The 25,422-nt window shown below is 44.2% G+C and overlaps 1 protein-coding gene and 1 long non-coding RNA gene across 3 annotated transcripts; one reads left to right on the top strand and one right to left on the bottom strand.

The window, feature by feature from the left end:
- Positions 1-384: 384 nt before the first annotated feature.
- On the top strand, positions 385-21,034 carry ERP27 (endoplasmic reticulum protein 27). Of its 2 annotated transcripts, XM_079992057.1 has the most exons (7): positions 385-708; positions 972-1,072; positions 4,631-4,768; positions 12,163-12,279; positions 15,465-15,590; positions 18,239-18,436; positions 20,268-21,034. In XM_079992057.1, exons 1-7 carry the CDS (start codon positions 564-566, stop codon positions 20,313-20,315), a joined length of 873 nt encoding a protein of 290 aa, XP_079848183.1. In that variant the 5' UTR covers positions 385-563; the 3' UTR covers positions 20,316-21,034. The 2 variants fall into 2 exon arrangements, with proteins under 2 accessions (XP_079848183.1, XP_079848184.1); XM_079992058.1 differs by lacking the exon at positions 4,631-4,768.
- On the bottom strand, positions 19,427-24,453 carry LOC307224885. The gene is made up of 2 exons (XR_013842774.1): positions 24,315-24,453; positions 19,427-19,778 (listed from the first exon to the last, which is right to left on the bottom strand). It is a non-coding gene; the product is annotated as an uncharacterized lncRNA (long non-coding RNA).
- Positions 24,454-25,422: the final 969 nt, after the last annotated feature.

Below are 25,422 nucleotides of genomic sequence, written 5' to 3'. Positions count from 1 at the left end.
AGGCTGTTCTAAGAAGGGAGGACACCTGTCATCTATCTGCATCATCTCAGAAGAGGCATTCCTCCCTCACATGGAGGGGATGCATACCTCTTCTGAGATTAGGCAAGCAGTATTTCAGAGCACATAAATAATGACTTTCCCCTCAAAACTGTTGTTTCCATTTGTATACAATATTCATGCAGATTTAATCAAGTAAACACATTAAATTAAACTACTGAGATACCTTTAACTGAATGAAGCTCAGTTAAAAATGGTTTGGGGCCAAGCACTGACAGCCCTAGAGTGCCCTGGTTGCAGAATAAGTGGGAGACAAGGCACTGATTATAATAAATAAGGTCTTTCTTTGTTATCTTCGCTGTGCCTAGACCACTATGAAAAAGGGAGTCCTATTGCCAACAAAATGAGGAACAGAACACTTGCAAAAGGAAACCTCCGGGAGCCTCCTGTCCCTGAAGTCTCTTATCTTGGGAAATAACAGACCTGAACATTCCCAGGTGTTTCACTCCCACAGCTTTAGGTGTTGCCACATCAGATTCGGGGACAGATGGCAAGTCACCTTTCCGATGTCTGGCTCGAAGCAGGGCTCGTGGCAAGGAGAGAAACGAGGCAAGGCAATGAAAACCTCCGTCTTGCAGCAGTGGTTCCTTATGTCCCTTCTCAGTTGTGTCTTCATGTTGGGATGTGCTGAGAAGGAGCCAGCACCCAAAGGTAAAGGAAGAATGGCTTGAATTCCAAAGAGGTGGTGAGGCTGTGGGGATTGGCACATAGAGTAGGAGGGATTGAAGCAGCCATTCTAGCTGAGGAACTGCTACTCCCAAGTGAGAATGTGGGAAGCGTTTTGAAGGCAGCCATGAAGGCTCATCGCTTCTGTCTGTGAAATCTGATAAAAACATTCAAGGAGGGGTTGGGTACAGTGTGTGCATTCATGTGGCTGTGAAAAGAGGCTGGCTATACCTTCCTCCACTTCTTAGGTACCCCTGAAGATGTGAGAAAACCAGTACAGCTGGAGGATGTTGCAGCCGCGGCCGCATTTGTCAGTGCAGCTGAGGTGGTTGTCGTTGGATTCTTCCAGGTTTGTTGAGATGACCCTGTGGCTGTAAACAAACTAGACAGGCCTTTCATGCTGGGCACTCTAGCACAACTTCCTTACAACCCTGTATTATGTGGAGGACCATGTAAAAAATAGTTGTTCCCATCTATGGTTGTTAAAATTTTGTCAGCATAAGTAGTTGGACTTTTGTGAGCAGTGATGGTGTTATAGGAGGACAATATAACACCTTAATGCTGCCTGGTTCAGGAAGGAGATTGTGGCTGTTGTGTGAGCACACAATCCAAGTTCCAAAAGCATAAAGCTAAAGGTACCCCTGACCGTTAGGTCCAGTTGCGGACAACCCTGGGGTTGCGCACTCGCTCTATAGGCTGAGGGAGCTGGCATTTGTCTGCAGACAGCTTCTGGGTCATGTGGCCAGCATGACTAAGCCACTTCTGGCAAACCAGAGCAGCGCACGGAAACGCCGTTTACCTTCCTGCTGGAGTGGTACCTATTTATCTACTTGCACTTGACGTGCTTTTGAACTTCTAGGTGGGCAGGAGTTGGGACCGAGCAACGGGAGCTCACCCCGTCACGGGGATTCGAACTGCTAACCTTCCAATCAGCAAGCCCTAGGTTCTGTGGTTTAGACCACAGTGCCACCCGCACCCAAAAGCATATTGATCGCAAAATAATCTTGAGTACATAGTTTTCTCCCTCCTCAGTTCTCGGTGTGTTTTCTGAAGGCCATTTCTCACATTTATGGCCAGCATCAGTACTTGAAATCTTCTGGCAGCTTCCAGGGCCCAAATGACCCAGTAAGGATCAATGTTTGTCATGGCTCCTCCTCACCAGGCAGCTACAAGCTACTACTACTATTTCCCCTCACACGCCATAGAACACCTGATATATTGACACTGGAACATTGTGGGAAATTAAAAATGGCAGTTGTCCAGTGCTAATGGGAGGAATGTCACTGCCAAACAGGGGTGGTGTTTCCTGTTTTGCCACAGCAAGAAGTGCTGCCGCTGTTGCCCTGCACCAATTGTCCTGCTGCTTCTGCCACTGATTTCTGGTGGGATTGCACCAATTTCCAGTGAGAGGTTACTCTCCAAGTGTTGCATGATCTCACCGGAAATTGACGCGATTGCACCGGAAATCAGCACTGATACCGGTGCTGCTTCTCTGCTAGAAGAGTCCCAGCAAAACAAACCACTGCCAAGACTCAAATAAAATGTGTACAAATAGAAGGCTCCTTCAAATGGAGGACTGTTCTCTGCAAAGTAGGACAAACAACAATCCTAGCAGTAGTTCAATGGACTTACTAAACATTGTGCTGTACTTCAACAGAACATTGCACTGCTATTGTTAAAAATATCACTGTCTCTATAAACACACTGTACAAATGTGAAGCCAAGTTTTCAAAGGCTTGGAATTTGGTTCGTCCAGCTAAAGCCCAATTGATTAATCACTGAATACTCAAAAGCGCTTTCTTCCTCAGTTTGAACTTACTGATGTGTTTTCAGTCCACACTTCTGCTTCCACTCTAGAACCAGCTGCTCAACAATAATAATAAAATGATGAAGAGGCCTTTGTTTAATATGAGGTCTCTCTCTTCTACCCCTGTTATTTTCAACTCAACTCCTTTTCCCCAATTGAACCACATTAGCTGTAAACTTTGTTTCAATCTCAGTTTCAATCTCTGAGAATTTTAACTTGATTGAAGACAGTTTCAGGAAATAGACGTTTTAAAGGGCCAACTGTCACTGTTATGTGAGATGTAGAAAGGATGCAGAGCAAAATTATCTTAAAATATTTGTTAAGTTGTGCATTTCCAGTCTCTGAGCGCTACCTCGTTTTATACTGAGAGTCTGTCTAAAGATGCAAGGAGGTCTGGGACGGAATGGGTCAGAAAACAAACAGCTATGTGTGGTTCACTAACACCTTGACATCCTTTTTTGATGGTGGCAGAGAGAGATATTTAATGTGTTTTAATGCCTACTCTTTAAGTTACAGATAGGTAGCCGTGTTGGTCTGCCATAGTCAAAACAAAAAAATTCCTTCCAGTAGCACCTTAAAGACCAACTAAGTCAGTTCTTGGTATGAGCTTTCGTGTGCATGCACACTTCTTCAGATACACTGAAACAGAAGTTTCCAGCTTCTCTGAGAAGCTGCTGAATTGCAACTTATCACTAAACTTAAAACCATGGAGAGACCTGGTCTGAACAAAGACCTTGGATTCTTATCTCATTATACATGACAAAGCCATTTTTCACCTTTTCACCCCTTGCTTTTTCCTGTAAGACCTATTGCAGTCGTTAAGAGTCGTCAACAGGCTCATCACAGCTATCTGCCAATCACCCATTCCCACCATCCTTCTGAGTAATACCCCTTCTCACTATATAGAAGGGTCTGGAAACTTCTGTTTCAGTGTATCTGAAGAAGTGTGCATGCACACAAAAGCTCATACCAAGAACTGACTTAGTTGGTCTTTAAGGTGCTACTGGAAGGTACTCTTTAAGTACCCATGAAACAGTCTTAGAATCTCAATAAGTAGATAAATATTGCTGTATTGGCTCCAAAGGACAGAAAAACAGGTGGTATCTCCCAGTGAGGAAGTGCTGTCTACAGTTTCGGGGCCTAAGGTTCAACAGAGCACAAAGGAAGGTCAAGCACCCTGCTCTATTTAAGGAGCCTCATGACTTTAGTTGCATCTGGTTTATAATTGCAGCCATGGTAGCAGGAATGTATTGCTCATTCTCTTTTAAATGCAACAGGTGACCAGTATGGAAGGTCATCCAGAATATTCATTTATTGAGGGATGTCCAGTAATCCTTGTCATGGAATACTGACTCATGCAGAATAAGGGCCGCTAGAGAAACCTGTTTAGGAAAGTTTTTAATGTTTGAAGTTATAGTCTCTTTTTAGTGTTCTTTTGGGAGCAGCCCAGAGTGGCTGGGGAAAGCCAGCCAGATGGGTGGGGTATAAATAATTAAATTATTATTATTATTATTATTATTATTATTATTATTATTATTATTAACCTGCATGATTACAAGTAGCCACTAGATGTCAGCATCCTTCACTTAAATTGCAGTGGAAAGCCAAAGCCCTGAAGAAAATCTGAGGCAGAGATTTCTGTCTACAGAACTGCTTTCTTAGTCTTTATTTAGTACATTTTCCTGCTCTATTTTTCTCCCCTCCCCCTCCCACAACCTCCACCTTTCTCTTTTCCTCTCATTCTACCTCTTTAAGGGTACAGCTACAATATAGACTGAAATGGCTTTGATAGTGTTACAGGGTAGTCTGGATGACTTCTCATGGGTCCCCTCCAACTTGTGATCCTGTATTTATGAGCTTAGAATCTATAAGAAGAAACCTGCTGAACCAGCCAAAGAAGTTCCTTTGTTAAGGTAATGGCTTCAGCTGGCCAGTTAAGTACTTCCATTTGCATGTCCAAAGAGTGAGCTCTGTTGCCACACAGACTAATGGGCAAGACTTCCCATCTTATCTGGATGCCATCATCATAGGAAGGAGAACAATAAGTTGTGCCTCCCCCATTTTTTTTTTTCATTCTCTTTCTTCCCCTCTCCTTTTCAGGATCCAGAGCGACCAGAACTTTCAGAATTCCTTAAAATGGTACAAGATATGCAAGATGTACCGTTTGGGCTCTGCACCTCCTCTAATGTTCTTTCCCATTATAATGTCACAACAAACACCATCTCCCTCTTCCGTATGGTAGGTTTTTGTTTTTTCGCTTGTAGTTCTGCTGCTTCCAGCAAACAGGTCAGTGGTGGCTGATGCCCATTGGAACTGGTAGGGTAGAAGGCAGGGAGGCCAACAGCAGGTGGCGCCATAACCAAGCACAGGCCAAGCCAACTGATTCCAGTCTTTAACCTCTTTACTGAGTTCTACAACAAGCAACACTGAGGCAAGGAGGAGGAAGCTGATAAGTAATTCTAACCCCGTGTTTATAAGTAAGAAGGCAGGCAGGTGGAGGGTGGCTGTCATACTAAAGTTGGTGAACAGGGCTCTATTCACCCCAATGAAGAAGCCTTCGCTGATCCAGGTGCTGCTGTAATTTGGTGTGTTAACTGGGTTCTCTTCTTCCAACAGTCTCTTGGTAGAAATCAATATTATACTCAGAAGGAGAGGCTAAGTGTTTCCAAGAGCAACAAAAAAGACCTGGAATGCGCTAGGTAGGAATGTTGGCCCATGAAATCTGTACGCTCTACATACAAAACATGAAGAGAACAACCCCTCCTCCATTTCTTTTAAAGGCCAATGGAATATTTTGGAAGGACTTTAGTTCAGCTACAACTTTGCTAAAATGAAGATCAAAGGCTTGCAATCCTGATTAACATATGCCCAGCAACCATAGACTTGTAGACTTTGGCAAGACACTTATGACTGTCTCATTAAAAACAAATTCATGTCAGCTGCCCTGTGGCAATTACTAGAACCTCTACATAACACTTGACCACTGCCTTGCTGTTCTAAGATTGAACGGTCACATGCATCTGACTTCCCTGTGCAGTGAGAAGGCCCAGGGGTGCAGAACTTAAGCGAAGTTTGATTTCTTTGGATCAAGAGATCAGTGGAGCCGCATAGTGTGGATACGAGTCATTGGTTTAGGAATCAGAGGCAGAAAATGTAAACAGCTTGTCTATGGACAGCCTTACATGGAAAAATCAGATCTAAGCAACATGTTGTGCAAGATTGTGGGAATATGGTCATTTGTCCATAAGAGCATGGGCAAAAGTTTATTATTGCAAGGTGATTTCATAGCAGAAAGCATTGCTTGGAAGCATGATCAACGCGTGGACAGCTCATGCCATCCAATGATTGGTTCACGTAGCATAGCATGATAAAATACGTGGTCTGGTGTGAGAACATGAGACTAATGTATTGTATTGTCTTTTATCTGCTGACTGAGGCAAAGCTCTCTCCTTGAATTTGTATCTTTTCGTGGACACACAATAAAGGCTGTGCTCCAGCAGCTTCTAGAGAGAGCTGCGGCCAGACTTCTTCAACCCATCTTGGCGTGAGACTGATTATTTACGGATGGCGAGCGGGTTCTCGTCACAAGATAACACCCCTGTCTGGACACAGCCAATCAGTCTAGGCTAGGTTTTTTGATGGATACATTTCCCCCTGTTTTCCTATCCTAATTGCTCCTTCAGTCAACTACATTCTCCCCTACCCCGAAAATATCATTGCAATAACTGTTTCAATTATTGCCATGCAAAACCATAGGTAAATAAATAATAGATTAAATGGCTGTTTTAGATTAAAAGCATCCAGGATTTACCGTATTTATTTTTAAGTCGTGCTCCTAGGGATGCCCTCTGGGTCTAGGGCTAGGGTCCCAATCTCAGCAGGTATGTTAGCAAAAAAACCCCTCACCAGCAAGGGCAGGGCTGCAGATGCAGAGCAGTCCAAACAAACCCTAGAAAATCAGTCTCGGAACCAAAACATGATCCCAAGGCAAGGCAACAGTCCAAGATCAATATCACAGAGAGTTCAGGCGAGATACAACACCGCAAAGGAAATAACAAAGAGCCAAAGTCCTGTGTTGTTTCCAGCATCTGGAAAGCCCCAAAGGGAAACCTGACCTGCTAGACCACATCCTAAGCACAGCTGCTAATAGTGAAGGTGTTCCAGACATTGCTTACTTAGAAGGAGACCCCTTACAAGCCACATGGCGGATCTGGATCTGTAGATACAGGCTACGTTGCTGCCATTCAGCCCCCTAAGCCCTGGACCTTGAGAACCCCACGTGTTCTTGAGGACTAGATGGTGGTGGCTCCTCCTATGACAGTTCCAGTGGTTCTTCAGCCCATTGTTCATTTCAAAGGACCTTTCCTGCTCCTCCAGACCCTTGGCCAGTGGTGTGTCTGATTTGTACTCTGAGAACCCCCTGACTGACACCAGATTGGGGCTATACATGAGGGGTAGCCATAGTGATGAAGACCCTCAGAGGGAATAAGTTAGCTTAGGGATCAGCAAACTTTTTCAGCAGGGGGCTGGCCTACTGTCCCTCAAACCTTGTGGGGGCCAGACTATATATATATATATATATATATATATTGGGGGGAATGAACGAATTCCTATGCCCCACAAATAACCCAGAGATGCATTTTAAATAAAAGGACACATTCTGCTCATGTAAAAACACGCTGATTCCCAGACCGTCCGTGGGCCGGATTTAGAAGGCGAGTGGGCCGGATCCGGCCCCCGGGCCTTAGTTTGCCTACCCATGATTAGCTGGTGCGCTCACCTCCCTTCCATCTCTCATGGGGCAGGCTACAGTCCATGGTGTGCTGCTGTCCCACCGCTATCGAACGTATGTTTAACTTGAACCTGCAGGACAAATAAAAGAGCAGCAGAAAGTGACTCCTGGGCATGATGTCCATTAGGGGAATCAGCTGGATCAGACTAATTAAAATGTACAGGACATCCTGGAGTAAGCCATTAAGTCTATGGGTGGTGGTGAATGAAATAAAATTATGTCTGAATATCTTTTTTTTAACCCTGCACATAGAAAATGGACATGCATCCCTTTCTCTGATATGGTAGCTTTCTATTGATGGTTAAACTATGGAACTAGCTCCCAATTGGATGGCTTCTTTTAATGAGGATTAGACAAATTCATGGAGGAGATGGCTGTCGAAGGCTACAAGCCATGACTGGAGGCAGCAATGCTTCTGAATACTAGTTGCTGGAGATGCACAGAAGAGTACTCTTGCGCTCGAATCCTGCTTGCTGGTTTCCCACAGGCAACTTAACAATGCGGCCACTGTGAGAGCAAGCTGAGGGACTAGATGGGCCACTGGCCTGATCCAGAAGGTTCGTCTTAGGTTCTTGTGCTGTTGGTGTTTCATTCAAACAAGTGTTCTCCTTCCTGCAAGCTGAAGTAGCATTGTTCAAGAAGGCTGCTGCTGTTGAAGTTTGGTAAACATGCTACAGAAAGGATGGTCTCCCTCGGGAGGCTGCGGACTCTCCTTCCTTGAAGGTTTTTAAGCAGAGGTTGGGTGGCCATCCGTCATGGATGCTTCAGCTGAGATTCCTGCATTTCAGGAGGTTGGGACTAGATGACCCTTGGGGGTCCATGAGTCTAAGCAGTTACTTAAGGAGGAATCCGCAAATGAAGAATAGCTTGCCTTTCTGTCTATTGCTGCTGCAGCCCAGTTCTGGTAAAATATTGCAAGTGTTACTGCTTGACTCCCATCAGTTAGCACACTCTTACTTTTGCTTTATGTTGGCCCTTCATGGCAAGTCCATTTCCCCCCTGAACAAATGCCCAAGGCAGGGACAGATCAACTAGTGTTACCTTCTAGGCTGGCTCTCTCTCTCTCTCTCTCTCACCTGGCTGCCTATGCTCTCTTCATCCTCCCTCTGCTACTTGCCCTTCCTGCCACTAGGCCAGCCTGGCAGAGCTTTGCTGCTGATTTCTAACTCTCTTCAGTCTTTACCAGTAGGGACTTTCAAAAGGGCTAGACAGCAAAATTCAAATCACACTAGTAAATGAGCTGTGGTCAGGAAGGTATCCCCCGCCACTGCCCTCTCTGTGGGAGAGGTGGCAAAGCTAACAATGCTCTTATTTACTTACTGGCAGAAGCCAGAGAAGGAACAGGAGGGGGTGTACAAACACAGCCCCCGTTGGTAACCTGACATTGCAGTTCATAGCAGTGCACAGGAAATCCTTCAGCTTACTTTGCGTAGGCATATTGGGAGCAGCTTCCTTGGCTAGGTAGCATCCTGGTTTGTTGTGGTCTTCTGTCAGCCCAGAAGCCATCAGGGAAAGAGGCGGCTTGCTGGGCTGTGTGTTCTGGGTGGGGTGGGGTCCGAATCCTGGGGCAGAGCAGGTTAGCGCTTCCAGTGCTGAAGAGAACTTGGTCGCTGCAGGCATAGATGCTTGCCATATCTAGATTCAGGGGTAGAGCGATGGGTTAGTTGTAGCTTCCAATTTAGTACTGGAAGTTGACTATGGGTCACTCCAATCTTTTTCTTTATTAGGGAGGCAAGTCTCTCTAAACAGCAGCAAGTCTCTAAAAAGCCCTTTATCCCAATTACAGTGGTACCTCGGGTTACAGACGCTTCAGGTTACAGACGCTTCAGGTTACAGACTCCGCTAACCCAGAAATAGTACCTCGGGTTAAAAACTTTGCTTCAGGATGAGAACAGAAATCGCACGGCTGCAGCGGGAGGCCCCATTAGCTAAAGTGGTACCTCAGGTTAAGAACCGTTTCAGGTTAAGAACGGACCTCTAGAACGAATTAAGTTCTTAACCCGAGGTACCACTGTTTAATGGTGGCCTTATTCCTCACAGCTGGGCAAGGTAACTTGCTTATGCCTTCATCTGGGATTTTAAAATGTTGTGCAAGTTAGAGGCAGCTGGTAAACTATTTGGAATGGAATACTCTCACCTTCACTCCCAAATTTATGAAGTACAATGAAATGTGGCAAGTTTGTTAGGATGACTCACCATTAACTTTGCATGTAATTTCAACAGGTGTTACAAATGGAAACCAGATTTCACTGGCCTGTTCCCATTGGCCATAACGTTCCTCTTCCAAAGACGCTTCAAAGATCTGTACTATGAGGGAAATAAACATCACCATTTGATTGTGGAAGGCCGACAACCTAGATACACCCTTCTAGATTCATGTTTCTCCTTAATATGAGATAAACAAATAGATGCAGCTAAAATTAAACTAGGTTGAAAGGGTAGATATACAGCTTGCCAGTCGTCTTGCAAAAAAGTAGAAGAATTTATATAGTTTCCTCTCAGCCTGCCTTCCCTTGAATAAATTTGGAGGAAGTGAAAAGAGGTCCGGGGAACTGAGGCAGGAGTCCGGAACAAAATATCTGTAGAATTGTGAAAAAATGCATAAGAAAATGAATCTGACTGCAATTAATCAAACAATCATTGCTTCATTCAAGCAAGTACAGCTGTGTTCAATGGGACTTATTCCCAGAAAAGCGTGGATAGCACTGCGGCCTTAAGTTGCAATCCCTCCCCGCTTGCCTGGGAGTAAATGTCATTCAGTGCAGAAGGACCTAATTCTGGGTAGACATGGCTATTGTATTCCAATCAAACTCATACAAGCAGTTTATGGCACTGGCCCTGATTCAAAGGCCTATTGCTTTCAGTGAGACAAGCCTAATGCATTGTGATAAGAGTAGAACAGGGATTGTCAAACTTCTGCCACGCTTAACCCCCTTAATGGAAGAAAAGACTTAATTTCCCAGGAAACGTAGGTAAAATCTGCCCTGCATTGGAGTTATTTCGATAGGTTTACTTTTTCTGCTTGTGCAACCCATTTGCATTTCCTCCCCTGTTTTTTCCAGGGTTCTCTTTGGCATGGGGTGAAATTGCATTTGGTGCCATTTTGACAGTCCCTATGGTTCTGTGAATGACAAATTCATCTTTCCATTGACTTTGTAAAAACATCCCAACAGCTTCTACTTTCAAAGGGAAAGGTACTCTGCACTTGCTCAGAAACACTGTACCATTAAAAAAAACCACAACCACAGACACACATTCCTGGTTCCCTTCATAAATAACTGTTTCTATGCATGTACCTGGGTTAGAGCCTGTTTTAACCCCCCCCGACCTTTATGCACTTTGCATGTCTTCCAAGAACTTCAGCTTGAGATAGCATCATTTTTACAATAAAAATAACATGACTCTTGAGCCCTGGCCCAATCCAGTGGGATTGGATGGGTCACACCACCCAGTGTATGTGGGTGTATATATGTTTGTAGGTATGTCAATAGAAAACACACGCGCACGCACACACGTAATGTTTTTTTCTAAAACAGGGGGGAAATGCAAAGCATTAGACTTGATCAATGTTCTTGCAGTAGTCTGCAGTCTATTCCAACCCCCAATGAAGACGCTTTCCACTGACTCTGGTGGTCCTTGGAACCATCCCAAAGGTTTATGTACTCTGGCTCACTTTAGTTTAGTGCCAGTCTAACACTCTTTACTTTCCATGGAGCTGCTCTTGTTTCCCTTCCAAGCTGATGAGAGAAGACTCAGCTCTCAGTCCTCTCAGCTGTGGCATGAAGAGGGCTAGCAATGCACCAGGAAAAGCAAAAGAGGACTATGTTGGTAGATCTGTTTCTGGAAAGGACAACTCCATTTATGGCGTATGACAGTATAGGATTTCTATGTGCCATTTCCTAAGTTCCATATATCTCGTCCATAATATTCTTTTAAAAAATAATCACAAGGATTCAGCTTTGCCTTGCTGGGCCCATACATTAATTGAACACCTTATTATCCCTCTGGGATTTCTTGTTGAGTTTTTGTTTCCTGCCTGCCGGCCTATTAAGAGGTCCATCAGGAAGATAGATCCAGGAAGATGTCAAAGAATCTTTTCCAAAAAAACGGTATTTGTGGAGCCTGAATATTTTCTTTTCTTGATCTGCTGGAAAAATTCCTCTATTTATTGGAGAGGATTCTTGCTTGCACAATGTTTCCAGGAAATCCATACATGCCTGTGCCAGTGTTTATTAGGTTTAGAAGTAATGAAGTGAGCAGGCAAATATTTTCAAAAAGGAAAGAGATTTAGGTTGGTTTAAGATCCTTTTTCCAGAGGTCCCACAAATGTTTGCTTGCTAATCCCCATATCTCTAATGTCTAGGGCAATTTAATGCAACTGATAACAGCCACATCTGATTTTATTTTTAAAATGTTTCTATCATACCCTTCAGCTTATGGCAAAAGAGCAAATTAAAAAGTTTATTCGAGGCTCTGGGATAAATCAGTAGGATAATCCTCATGAAAATCTTAAGCCAAAAGTGAACCATACACAGGAAGGCATACTGAGTGTTTGTGGGAGTGGAAAGATAATGTATTGCTGCCTCACAGCTGGGTTGCATGGAGATTAACCGTACAGATTAATATTTTTGGGAGGGAGGCTGAGGTCGTAGAACTTCCATAATCTGGCTAAAGACCCCATCCTGGGCAGGTTTGGGTGCATCATACAAATAATTTACTGGGCCCAGAGACCCTGTTGGCTTTCCTGCCTCCCAAGACACATGATGTTGATTTTGCAAGTGTTTTAAGGGACAGTGTCTGGGGCAGAGTGACAACGGTGAGGCTATTTGCTTCGCTTCAGGTGGATAACAAGCGGCAAGACCTGGAAATCAAAGACAGCAGCGGAATTGACGCCACCAAGCTGAGTCGCTTTGTTCGGATCAATGAACTCCGCTGGGTAACCGAGTACAACCCTATGGTAAGAAAGGACGTCTCTAGATCATGCTGGAGTTATACCTAGGCATTTGAATACTGAGTTCACTTTGGAGAGGAGAAACCCATGAAATTACTGCCCGTTTCTTGACCCAAGAATGAGTTAATTGAATAGTGGCAGGGATGGCCACCAACTTGGGTGGCTTTAAAAGACGAATGGACAAATCCATGGCTATCAATGGCTACTAGCTATGGTTGCTATGCTCTGCCTCCACAGTTAGAGGCAGCAATGGTTCGCAATACCAGTTGGAAACCACAGGAGGGAAGAGGGCTCTTGTGCTTGGATCCTGCTTGCAGGTTTCCTACAAGCATCTGGCTGTCCAGTGTGAGAAGAGGATGCTGGACTGGGTAGGCCATTGGCTTGACCCAGCAGGCTTTCCTTATGTTCTGATGTCTCTCTCCCTAAGCTTTCCTTGCATTTCCTAGCTGCTGCTCCTTCAACCTTCCCGTCTTCTGCGAACTGAGAAACCGAGTGGGGAGCTTGACGCAGGGCCTAGTACGCTGGACCTCCCACAATGCTCCAAATCCCACTGCTCTTGAGCTGGAAGGCTCTTCGAGAAATGCACTCTCTGACCTTTTCTTGTCAGAATTCTGGAACACACACACACACACACACACACACACACACACACACACACACTTTCCTTCTTTTTATTGACACAGAGCCTCTCTCAACCCCCACCCCCCATCCTGCCAATCTCCCTGTGGGTGGGTGTAGCGCACAGGGAGGCGGCAGGTCAGCTGTAGGGTGTCCAAGGCCCTTGTTTGGCTTGTGGGAGAAGGGTGGGGGGAAAGTGCAAGGGGAAGGAAAAAGTCAGATGACAAATTATCCGCCGATGGGAAACTATGCGAGGAGCCCACTGGCAGTGCCAGGTGACTTGAGGCTCTTCACAGAGGACTAGTGTGTGCAGCTCAGTCATTCCCAGTGATATATGGAGAGTTCCAGGTCTACTTTCCATGTTGTTAGCATCCAGTCTGCTTGGACTTGTGGCTTTCAAGCACAGTTCAGATCACTGTTGAAATGTTTTTCAGGCTTCTGCTATGTTTTTCTAAATAGGAATGATAGCATCAGAAAGGTATACTTGTGTGTGTGTGTGTGTGTGTGTGTGTGTGTGTGTGTGTTTTCTTGGTTGCCATTGCAGTGGTAACACTTCCACAGGATTTTCCATCCTTCACTTCTTAAGGTTTGCAGTCTGACTCAGAGAAGCAGCTTAAGCCAAATGGTGGTATATATCACGTTTAGAATAAAGACTCACATATGTTTTTTTAAAAATAGGAAATATAGAATTCCATGGTGATTAAAAAGTGTACATGCAGAGTGGTAAAGAAAATACATGGAAATGGAGCAGTGAAGGCTGCATTCTCGCATGCTGGGAGTAAGTCCCGTTGAACTTAGTTGGGCATCCTTCCCGTTAAAGAGGTAATGGACTGAGCTGAAGATCTTAAAAGCTGTGTTGGACAGGGTAGCCAGCAACCTTTAGGGCAAACACAAAGACATAAGACTGATGAACATTAAAAGGACAACTGGGATCTGCAATCTCAAATGTGAACTGTAGAGAATCAACTTTGTCAAATGCAAACGAACAAGCAAGCAAACAAGCCCCCGCCCTCGATATATTCTTGTTCTATGCTCATGAGGCTAATAACAGGGCTGTCACATGAGGCCCTACTTTCAATACTGTTTGTGCTTGCAAACGTTTTAGGGTGGTAACCCTGCTTCACTTCCACACCCCTTAATTTCCTGCCAAAATCTCATAATTTTTAATACCACAAATGTTCCGGTGTATTTTTGTTTGGCTTCTCTTGCGATATGACCACTTGGACAGCAATAATGTGGTAGCATAGGGGATGCATCTCAAAACAAACAAAATGAGGATAAATCCACCACTGTTATTGTGTCAAGGTCAATATCCTGTTGCAGAATACACAGCAACCATCACCACCATCATCATCCTCCATCTGGAGAGGACCTTGATTTAAAATATCAAGCTTTTGTCTTTTTTAAAAATATTGACTTTCTTAAAAAATAATGTTTAATTGCTTTTATTCTTACAGGTTAAACAACAATACAAATGCAACAAAAGGCACACACACACCTTAGGAACTAAATCTTTAATTCCACCATCAATTTGGGTCCTGGATTTGTGTTTTTGAGAAAATATTGAGTTTCCAAATCCTCACCTGAAACATATTCTCTTACAAGCAACTCTTAAAACACACACACACACACACACAGAGAGAGAGAGAGAGAGAGAGAGAGAGAGAGAAGTTTTATTACTGTTTTGAATGATTATAGTAACATACAAACAAAACATAAATAGAAGTCAAAAATAGGAAAGGAGGATGTTGGTTAATGTGGCTTGACCTTAGAAATTGTTCATGGTATAACAAATGCTTACCAATTGCCTATGTTTCCCTTTTGCGGATGTCCAGCTCAGTTTGCAGCCATTGAGGGCTGGGGTTGGGCTGCAGCCAATAGCACAGTCCTGTACTATCCACCTGTTTGCTGTTCGAAGAAGGTGTTGAGAGGCCTCTTCTTTTGCTTGAATTCAGGCATCTATTGGCCTATGTCTAAATCCGGCAGTTCTAAAAAGAGCACACCTGTGAATTCTTCTAATTTGTGGGTTTTTGTTTTTTTGCCAGTTTAACAAATACAATGCGCAGACACAAAGAGGAAAACAGTTGAGGGTTGATAAATAGATTAATCAGAACAAAACTGATCAATGTTCTGACAAATCAAGTAACACCTAGCTTACTAACCATCTTAGCTGGCCTTGCCTGAACTTTGTGCAGATTCAACTGCACCACCTCAGTCCAGCTCTACTTCATCCTGAAATCTAAATCACTTCTGCTTGACAACCATATGTCAGGAGTGCTCTGATGGTGTTTCCTGCTTGGCAGGGGGTTGGACTCGATGGCCCTTGTGGTCTCTTCCAACTCTATGATTCTATGATTCTATGATTCTATGATTCTATGCTCTTTGCTTCTCTGCTTTTGATCCATTGCATTCTCCTCTGTTATTTGGATACGAACTCAAGGGAGCATTGTCATGATTCTGAGGGCTAGCCTTACGTTTTCAATGTTCTAGGTTTTAGGGCTTGGTGCTCCAAGAGTGCCTCAGATCTCACATTCCCTAATCAACCTATTTCTCCATCTCTGATATATTGACAGACTGCAGTAGGTATCTTTAATAGTACCATTCAGACCCACCTTCTCTTGTTCACTGACAAGTCATCCCCAAAGCATGCGGAGATGATGGACAAGTATCGTGAAGCAGCAGTTCTCTTCCAAGGGAAGGTAAGTCTGATGTGACTTGGGTGCAAGGTTGCTGTTTTTTTATCTTTCCAGACAGAAGCTGTAATTTATGCTTGGGCACACCACAGTCTAAAGCGGGGTTGACCAGTGGCGGAGGAAGGGGGTGCGAGGGGTGCGGTCCACACTGGGTGTCATCACCAGGTGGGTGACAAAATGAGTTTAAAAATAAAATTGGGCTCACAAAACTTTTTAGGAGTGATGTGGTGGCTTAGGCACCTGCAGGTTCCATGCTGCCTGAAATGGCAGCATGGGACTTACCTCTGCCTACTGATTCTCCCTCAGCCATCCTATAGCTGAGGGGGAAGCGGCAGAGAGGCTCCAAGCGTCAGAGAGGCTCATCTGGCCCCATGGGCAGCTTGCCCCGCCCCTGGCTACAGGACACCCCCCCCCCCGCACCAGGCACTCGAGCAGCTAGCTATGCTGCTGGGGTTGACATCAGTTGTTGGCATCAACAGGCACTTGCTAGGACTCACTCCCCAGTAGCAGCAGGCGAGCAATGAAAAGGAGAAGGAGAAGGAAATAACTTCACACACTTTGTTCTCCCCAGCCCCCAGCGCAGGAAATTATGCCAACTGAGCCCAGAGGTGGCAGCAAGGGAATGGACAGTGGCAACAGGAGATCAGGGCCACATCTATACCTTTAAAGCACTATTATACCACTTTAACAGTCTTGGCTTCTCCCAAAGCATCCTGGGGATTGTAATTTCTTAAGTGTGCTGAGAGTTGTTAGGAAACCCCTATTCCCCACACAGAATTACAATTCCCAGAGTGGTTTAACAATCAATCCCTCTTCCCAGGGAACGCTGGGAAATGCAGCTCTGTGGAGGGAATAGGAAACTGTTTCTTTACAGTTCTCAGTAACCTTAACAAATTGCAGTTCCCAGGGTGCTTTGGAGGAAGCCAAGTGGTATAAGAGTGCTTTTAATGTCTGGTGTGGATGTAGCCCAGGAGAACAGTCGTGGAGATGTGAGATTAGAAAATAACTTTGTAGAATACATGAAAACTCATTGGGGAACTTTTGGTTTAATACTAGTATTCACTTGCCAAAGTAGAAATGCTATGCATTTTAAAAGACTTTTGGGATCCATTTCCTTCACTGATGGCCAGCTTCCATTTTTATTATATATCTGAGTCACAGTTCATCTCTGGAAAAGAACTTGGAGTGGCCAATGGCACTGCTGCTGCTGTTCCATTGGCCACCTCCTGATGTCTCTGAATATTCCATATGCCTGAAGAGCTTTCTTCAAATGGCAGCACAACCCTCCCTCGGACTTGCCAGGTGAACTGCGCTGAGGACACTGAGTCAGAATTTCAGAGCTTATAATGTCGTAGAGGTTTCTTTGTTGCTTCTGTTTAAATTACTGACCCAAACACCAGGGGCTTCAGAAACCTGTAGGTGATCTCATGTGAATTCTTTCCCCCAGCTTTTCAGTTCCAAACATCTTCTACACAAATGTTGTTTTAATAGGTGAAAAGACTTCTGAGACATGCAGGATCAAAGGCTGGTGTTTGGGCAGGAGCAGGTCCAACAATCTTTGCCTAAAGTCCATGGCGCTATTATGCGGAACCCATATTAAAGACAGAGCTTCATAACTGCCTGGTCCACATAGTCTAGCTAGAATCCAACATGGGGAACACACAGCTCTGAGTCACTCTCCCCATCCCATACCCTCCCCCAAACCATGCTTTCCCATCTATTATTATTATTTGCATACAAAATACAAATGTGGGGAAGCTCAGAGATCGAGCAAATGCTTTGCATGCACAGGGTCTCAGATTCAGTCTCTGGCTTCTCCAGGTAGAGGTGGGGGAAATTCCTGATGGAGATTTAAATGAAGAACAGAATAGGGTGACACAGAAGCATTTATCTTTTCTATGTGAGTAAAAGTAGATGGAAACACATGACTTTGGGATGGGAAGTGATAGAGGGCCACTCTAGACTTTTTGTTTTTGCAGATGATACTATCATGAGCACAAATCATAAGAAATGCCACATAAAAAGGATGTCTGGAGGAACCCCTAAGGATGGTCATTCCCCACTTTTGATTGCCCAGACCCCCCTTGTCAATTGGCCTTGCCTCCCATTCCTCTGTCCCCTCTGCTAATTCAGGTTTGCTATTTTCAGTTAGAAGAGACTGCAAGGCTGGCCCATTTTGCTGCTCAAGGCAAAACATCAACACACACATACACACATACCGTTCCTCAAGTCAAGGTGCATAGTACCCAAAGCTGATTCTGACTACAGATGCACACAATGGTATTCCCTTCACTGTGGTGCTTCACAGAAAGGTCTAAACTCCTCTGGCCAGACCAGAACCCTCAGTGTTACCTGCCCTCTCTGCTCTTCAGATCTGAAAAGCAGAGAGGATGTGATTTCCTCCACTTCCTGCCACTGGGTTGACTGGTGAGGTTTGAATCCCCGTGTCTAGCCCAGCTCCATGATGTTACTGCTGTGTGTCTGATGGGCCACAAAACATGGTTTGGGGGCGAGATCTGGCCCGTAGGCCAACAGTTTGCAAATATCTAGGTTAGTGGAGCTCCTCTGAGCTCTCATAATCTGTGTGATAACATTCATTTGCCTGTGTGAGCATTCTAAAATATCTCTACGCCTTTCCTATTGCCTCCTTGAAGATTATTTTTATCTCAGTGGACGTCCGTGCAAAGGGCAATGACAGGGTTATGTCTTATTTCCGCCTGAAGAAGTCTCAGCTGCCTGCACTGGCTGCATTCCACACACCAGATGAGGAGCAGGAGGTGCTGTCCGTGGATGAAGTCTCCCTGGAGACTGTAAGGGGTTTTTGCAATGGTTTCTTACAGAGAAAGGAATTGGTGAGTGCACAGGATGACAACTGGGCTGACCAATCACAGCTTTCTGCTTGATTATCAACCCCACCCCCTGGAAATGTTGTCCCCACTTTTCCACTTCAATCTGATGTCAAGTTTTATACCTGACATAGCTGGTAGTGTTTCAGAGCAATGCTTTTGCACCTAAATAATAAACAGAGGACCAAACTAGATATTAAGTGTATCTTTACACCCTTTTTTTTTTTTAAAAAAAGCAAATATCAGTCAATGGGGGGCAGAGAAGATGAATGATTATCAATACAGCCAGTGGTGGTAATGGAGGTGTTTAACACTTTCCTGGAATGCTAAGGTCTCTTATTGGTGCCTATGGAGGATTTCCTTCCAATGTAAATAACAGCTACTAAGGGGCTATTTTCATAAGGGCTACTCCTGGGGAGGAAAGGGTTAAACCCACTCATCCCTACCAGGTGAGATTCTGATAACTGTCAGCCCTCCCAGTGCCTGTTTTTAAAATCATGAAGTCTAAATGCAAAGGTGCATTTAACTCAAACTAAATAATGCAAATCATTTCTGACATAGCAGGTACTGTGTGCATCCCCATCTGTCAACATAGTTCTGAATTATTAGTGGGTCATAGCAGTGCTATTGCATCAGTGATCAAGCATAACCATCCATAGCTTCCCCTGAGCCAGTTCAGAGTCACAATACAAGTCCTCTTGGGTGCTTGTGAAATCTTCTCTATCGCTTCCCTAAGAAAAAGTGTCCATGTAGAAACTATCTCTGTGTAGCTCAGTCTATCATGGAAGTAGAATAATTTCTCCTTCTGAAAAGCTGTGCAGTCTCAAAAGATTTAGAGATCTGTGCTAAAAATAATTTCTTACATCTGAAATTATAGGATTGGAATAAATTATGCAAATGGAACAAATGTGAACAATTACATTCAGTTTGTACGTTTTCTCCTCTGGCTACACAGCTTGATTTCTCTCCTCTCCCCCACCCCCTGCAATGGAAATGTTTAGTTCCGTTGTTTTATTTTTGTTTTTCCAGGATTTGGGTAAGGAGGTTTTGGACTCATGGAAAACTGGGGAATTGTGGTGGAATATACATGCAAGAGTCAGGGCGCAGGGACTCCAGATGATGGGGGAAAGTTTGGGAACTGGCAAAAACAACTCTGCCTCATTTCCTTAAAAAGGAAACCTTAGGAATTATGGGGCCTGCTGCTGTTGTGGAGACAAAAGAGATCCACTAGGGAATGGATCTTCAGAATATCTCGGTGCCAAGTTTATCTGCACAGATTTCCCCCCTCCTAATTCCTGTCTTGCTCTTTAATCTTGATGCGAAGCGAGTCCCCTACCTCCTTGTTCTGCTAAAAAATGAAAAAAATCACATGAAATATTTATTATATGTATAATATTATAGGCATATGCACTCCAGATTTCCTACAGTAACCAGCAGATAACAGGTAAATACAGCGATACAATAAAATTTTATACAATTACAGCAGAATATATATATGCAACAGAGATTTCCTGCCTTCAGAGGTCTTGTTTGAGTGATGGTAGGAAAACTAAAATGGTATAAGAGATTAGCCCCCATATTAATGTGGCTCACTTGGTAGAGCATGACTCTCTTGATCTCGGGCTTGTGGGTTGGAGCCCCATGTTGGGCAAATGATTCCTGCATTGCAGGGGCTTGGTTTAGATGGCTCTCAGGGTAACTCTATAATTCTATGGTTCTATGCACAGTGAGAGACACCAAGTGCTCTTTCAGGATCTCAAGTGTCTCCACTCCCAGTTCATCTTTCCACTAAAAATCATGATGTTGACGTGGTTCCTTTTGTTCTGCTTTATTTCAGAAAGAAAACTCTAAGCCAGAGGATAAGATCTTCAAAGAGGAACTCTGACTCTGTTCCAACAGCCTCTAGCCACAGCCTAATTCCTGCTGTAGTTCTGTGCATACTCTTGTCCTGGGGAGTTGGGGGATAATCAGCAGCAACCAACAGTCACACAACAGAAATGTGCCAGACCATGTCAGCCGAGTTCAATACTTCCTCGATCCTCCCATAAATGCTCACATTGGGCAGACCCACACTATACCACACTATACCTCTGGCTTTCACCAGAGATATATGGGAACTGTAGGGTTATTTGGGCGAAGTCATGTGCTTTACATGTGCATTGAATATACTTTAAAGGTATAGTCTGGGTCTGCCCATTGCCTTTCCTACTTTACCAGCTCCATCTTTTCAGTTTTGTTCTTTGGTAATTCAAGCTCTGCCCTGTTTTGCAAACAATGAGATTAAGGGCTGTTGGGATCTGCTAGCTTTGGACAGGCTGCCAGGTAGTTGGCTCTTGACATTGCAATGCCACATTAGTGGTGGGTTTATTCTATTTTAGTTTGTTCTGCAATGCTTTCCCTACGCTGCCACATTATTGCTGTCTGGAATGGTTATAGTGCAACAAAAGTGGAACAAAAATTTAAAAAAAAACATTTGTGGTATAATAAATATGGGATTCCAACAGGAGGTTACAGGATATGCACAGACTGGGAATAAAGCAATGTGACCAAACTTTTGCAGGCGCAAACAGTAGTGATAGCTCATGTGTGAGCTCCCCATTAGCATCATGAGCACATATGATCATGAAAGTGCAATAAAAGGGTGTCTGAAGAGTCCCACCTGGGAAATTGTTGCATCAGAACTGGGGGGGGGGTCAAGAAAGACCCATGATTAAGGCATGAGATAGCTCCTCTCCAGGATCTTTAAATAGCCAAACAGGATGGGAAAAAAGCAAGCTCAGCCTCCAGGTCTTGAAAGTTATGGTTCTTATAACAACCAGCTGGCATAGAAACAGTTCAGGAAGCCAGATGGGATGGCAGCTGTAAGGTGAGAGTTGCATTAAGTCTTGTTTGCCACCCCAATCTCCAAGCAGTGTGGAAATCTAGGGGGTTCAGGGCTTGGTTTCCTTGGAAAGAGGGACAGCGGAGACTGTAGTGTCTTTATGATATATAGTTTATTTACACATATATATAACCTGAGCCTACAATGCAGGGTATCACAGCATTAACACTCCAAGGGGCTCTTGCTTCTCCCATAGTCACAGCCTTGGATTCAAGCAGAAATCAAGCAGAAATCAATCTCTGGTTTCTGCCAGCAGCCTCCTTCCAGCTCTCTCTCACATAAGTGGCTTTTGTCTTTCTCACTACCAACAAGGTGAGGAAGAAGGGCCCATCCATTTGCCCTCTGACACAGAGAAACTTCGCTTGTCATACTAAGGACTGTACAGTACTCACATAAATAGTAATGAGAATCCTTGGCTAATTCTTTTTTTTTTTTCATTTATTGCATTTATTTCCCACCTCTTTCTTTCTTTTTTTAAAAAATAATATTTATTACTTTTTCCAACAATTTAAACACTACAAAAAAGAAAAAAACAATACAATACAACACCAACACACTAAACCAACAAAACAAAACAAACACAACTCAAAACACATCAAATAATTTCAATATCTTGTCTTTCAGTCACTTATTTCCGCGACCTCCTCACGCCTCCCTTTTTGTATTCCACTTCTGTTAATTTTTTCAGCAATTCCTTTCCATCTTCCTCTGTTTTCAATCCTATAATTATCTTAACACATTCTAACTTATTTTTCCTTTAATACTCTATTAATCTATTTATCCTTAATTCCTTATAACATTTCTACTAAAGCCATATAACTTCATTCCAACATTTTTCTAACATTCATTAATTTTACAATATTTCCGTAAATAATCTTTAAACTTTTTCCAGTCTTCTTCCACCGACTCTTCTCCCTGGTCTCGGATTCTGCCAGTCATTTCCGCCAGTTCCATATAGTCCATCAACTTCATCTGCTATTCTTCCCGGGTGGGTAAATCTTGTGTCTTCGAGAATCCTTGGCTAATTCAACAATGGAATCCTACATTAGATTTTAGCCCTTGCTGGACCTAGGATTCCAGGATCACAAGGGATTCTGGCATCATGCAGGGTGACCGCCTCCTGTCCAAACCTCACAACAGTATTATGGGGAACAAAAAGAGTTGCTTGTTCCAATTCAGTACTTAAGATTCTGTTTTTCTTCAGCAAGGGTATATAAAATGCATCCTGTCAGAGTCTCCAGCGAAAAGGTAGTCTGCAAGGGGCTCACTTTACAACAGAATTGTAAAAATGTAGTGTGGGGCAGGTTATAGCTGAATGGCTTTTAACTGAAGTGCTTGCTGAGTCAGACTGCTGAAGAGTGGGGAGGAGGAAGGCTGCTACAGATGAAAAGTATCGCTGCATCCAAGATGTGGCAGAGAGCTCTCTCACTTCGCTCTTGGCATACCCTTTCTAACCCTGACAGATTGCTGCTGCCATGTGAACAGTTGCCACGTTGTCTCTCAGGAAGGCATTTGACTTGAGGGGAACTGCTAAGTACTGCAGAGCAGAGAAACCACAGAACACCCCCTGCCCCCAAGGGCAAAGCTAGGAGTAAAAGGCCACTCTTGTTCTCCTAATCCCTGCTCAGCCGCCTCCATCTCTGAAAGTGGAGTTACCAGCAGCAATGTGCGGTGGCAGCAGCAGCAGCAGCAGGACACAACAGCCAAGGGAATGAGGTGGACTTGCATGGCCCACAGCGCTGAGTCAAAGGATCTCTATCCTCTAAAACAGCCTCTTGTTGCAACTTATAAGGCCACTTGCAAGTTCTTGGGTGTCTCTGTTTCTCCCTTGCTAATTCTTCTCATCTCAGGATTTCATTTTCCACTCTGAATTGCACTGAGTCAACACCAGAGCTGCACAGCTGAACAGCCCTACTATGGGATCTTGGCACAACGGCGTGAGTGGAATTGGCACACGGTTAAAGCTCTGGGTTCTACTGTGCTGGGAACTGGCAGTGCAAAAACACACACACGCAAATCACCAACTTGTAAACAACAACAACAACACCCAGGAACGTATTGCAGGCACGCCTACAGACACAAAACCCCACATCTGCTCTCCTACTGCCTAGAATGGATAGAGAGATCATTGCTGCACAGAAGTGACTGGTTAGGAATCACTTCTTCACAGAGCACATACAGTAGTTGAACTGGAATTTGCTAGTACAGCAAGTAGCAAAGGCAGCCAACTTGGATTTCTTTAAGAAGGAATAAGAAAAGTTCATAGCAGATAAGATATGCACCTTCTCCAATGTCAATGACAGTTGCTGGGACTCATTGGGGGGTGGGGAGAGTGCTGTTGCATTCATGCCCTGAATGCAGGCTTCTCAAGGATCTGGTTGGCCACTGTGAGAATAGGATGCTGGACCAGATGGGCCTTTGGGATGATCTATCTGGGCTCTTCTTGGGTTAAGTTCTCCATTGGTCCTGCCTCCACTGAACATGGTAAACACAAACTCTCAACTCAACCTTCCTGATCTGTATTGCCTAATGAATCTGATCTCATCATTTCAGTTTGACCTTCACATCCATAGAACTTCATGTCATCATCACCACTCCTATTTATTTGAACTTATAATTATCCAGACATTGTGAATATTCCCCAATTGAAAGGAACCTTTCCATCATTCCACCTGCAAAGAGAAAATTTATCAAAACCAGTGCCCTACCTTTATCAGTCCTATTGGCAAAATCCATACATTTCTGTTTGTCCTGTACTGTTTCCACTGACTGCTGGGTGTCCAAAGATCCTCAGAGCAAGAGGATGTTCATATCATATGACCAAGTGTCACAAGACATTTCCCACGATCTCAGCATATGGTCAAATGTAATGGTTTCATAGGCAAATCTCTTTTTGGAAAATTAGGCTTCAGAACATATTTACTTTGTAGGAGGGCCTTGCCTTAAATACTTAATTATCACACACTTGTAATTCTTTTATACCAAGGCTAGGAAATCTTTTACCTTCCAAATGTTGTTTGGATCCAAATCCCATTGGTCCCAGCCAGTGTCCTGTCTCTTGCCCTTGAACTCGGAACTTGAACTGTTGTCACGTCTGGAGGTTTTGAAAGTTCTATTGATGAATTCAGTACAACATTCCACCATGGGTATACAGGTTACACACAGGTAAGGCATGACAGAGTACTATGATACATGACTAGGCGCAACTAAGCTATTGATCCAACACTTGACATGCTCCCTCTGAGAGTGGGGTGTGCACAGCTATTTACACAGGCAGGACATGCAAGGTTTGCTTGAACCAGCTCTGTTCCCTTCCTTCTTTGGAGACAAAAGTGGAGGTGACATAGCTGGCACCCTGTCAGACGTATTCCTGGGTGTCTTCCTTGAGGGATGAGGTGCATAGGGTGTCCAGTACCATAGAGGCAGGCTGTTCTTCTGCTAGACCACTAGACCCCCTGAATCCAGATCACCACCTCCCAATTTACTAGGACCACCCCTGGGTCAATCTCCTATGCAGTCCTAAGTGCTCATCCCTAGGATCTTCCCTTGGGTCGGCCTCCTCCAATTCCCTGTGTTCTTCCCATTCCTCATTCTCATATGACTACCCTTTCCGCAATGTCTCCATGGGTCTCATGACATCCAGTAGTGGACAGCGGAGTGGGGTAGAGGTACTTTCTGGCAGGTGAATGACTGCTGCTTAAAGGGAAGGGCAAGTGTCAGGGGGGTGGCGCAGTGCATACGAGCTAATAGGACTGTTGCAGTGACTCTGCTGGTGCTCTTGCACCAAACCACCTTGATCCTCACCCTCCTCCTGGTAAGCAGCAGCGACTCATCTGCTGGGAGGTCAGACAAGTGTCTCCATGCCACCACTACTCCATCCACTGCTGGTCCCAGTCAGCGTGGCCAATCGTCAGGGATGATGAATTCAACAGCCTCTAGAGAGCCACAGGTTCCATGTCCCTATTTCATGCAAATAACAAAAGATAGGGACTGGGCCAGCCAAAGGCACTGTATAACTTGTATAACACATGCACAGAGTATGGGAAACAAGCAATATGAATTGGAGCTTTTAATACAGGATGGCAAATATGACCTGGTAGGCATTACCGAA

This window comes from Podarcis cretensis, assembly GCF_951804945.1.
Source record: "Podarcis cretensis genome assembly, chromosome: 10".
NCBI classification, from domain to species: Eukaryota; Metazoa; Chordata; class Lepidosauria; order Squamata; family Lacertidae; genus Podarcis; species Podarcis cretensis.
Note: the sequence above shows the minus strand (reverse complement) of the source record. Positions and strands in the feature narration are given on the sequence as shown.

Excerpts from the sequence above, each read along its gene's own strand:
- ERP27 (XM_079992057.1), top strand. The coding sequence starts at position 564 with ATGTCTGGCTCGAAGCAGGGCTCGTGGCAAGGAGAGAAACGAGGCAAG. Across the intron at positions 709-971 it reads GAAGGAGCCAGCACCCAAAG|GTACCCCTGAAGATGTGAGA; the intron begins GTAAAGGAAGAA and ends TCCACTTCTTAG. Across the intron at positions 18,437-20,267 it reads TCTTACAGAGAAAGGAATTG|AAAGAAAACTCTAAGCCAGA; the intron begins GTGAGTGCACAG and ends GCTTTATTTCAG.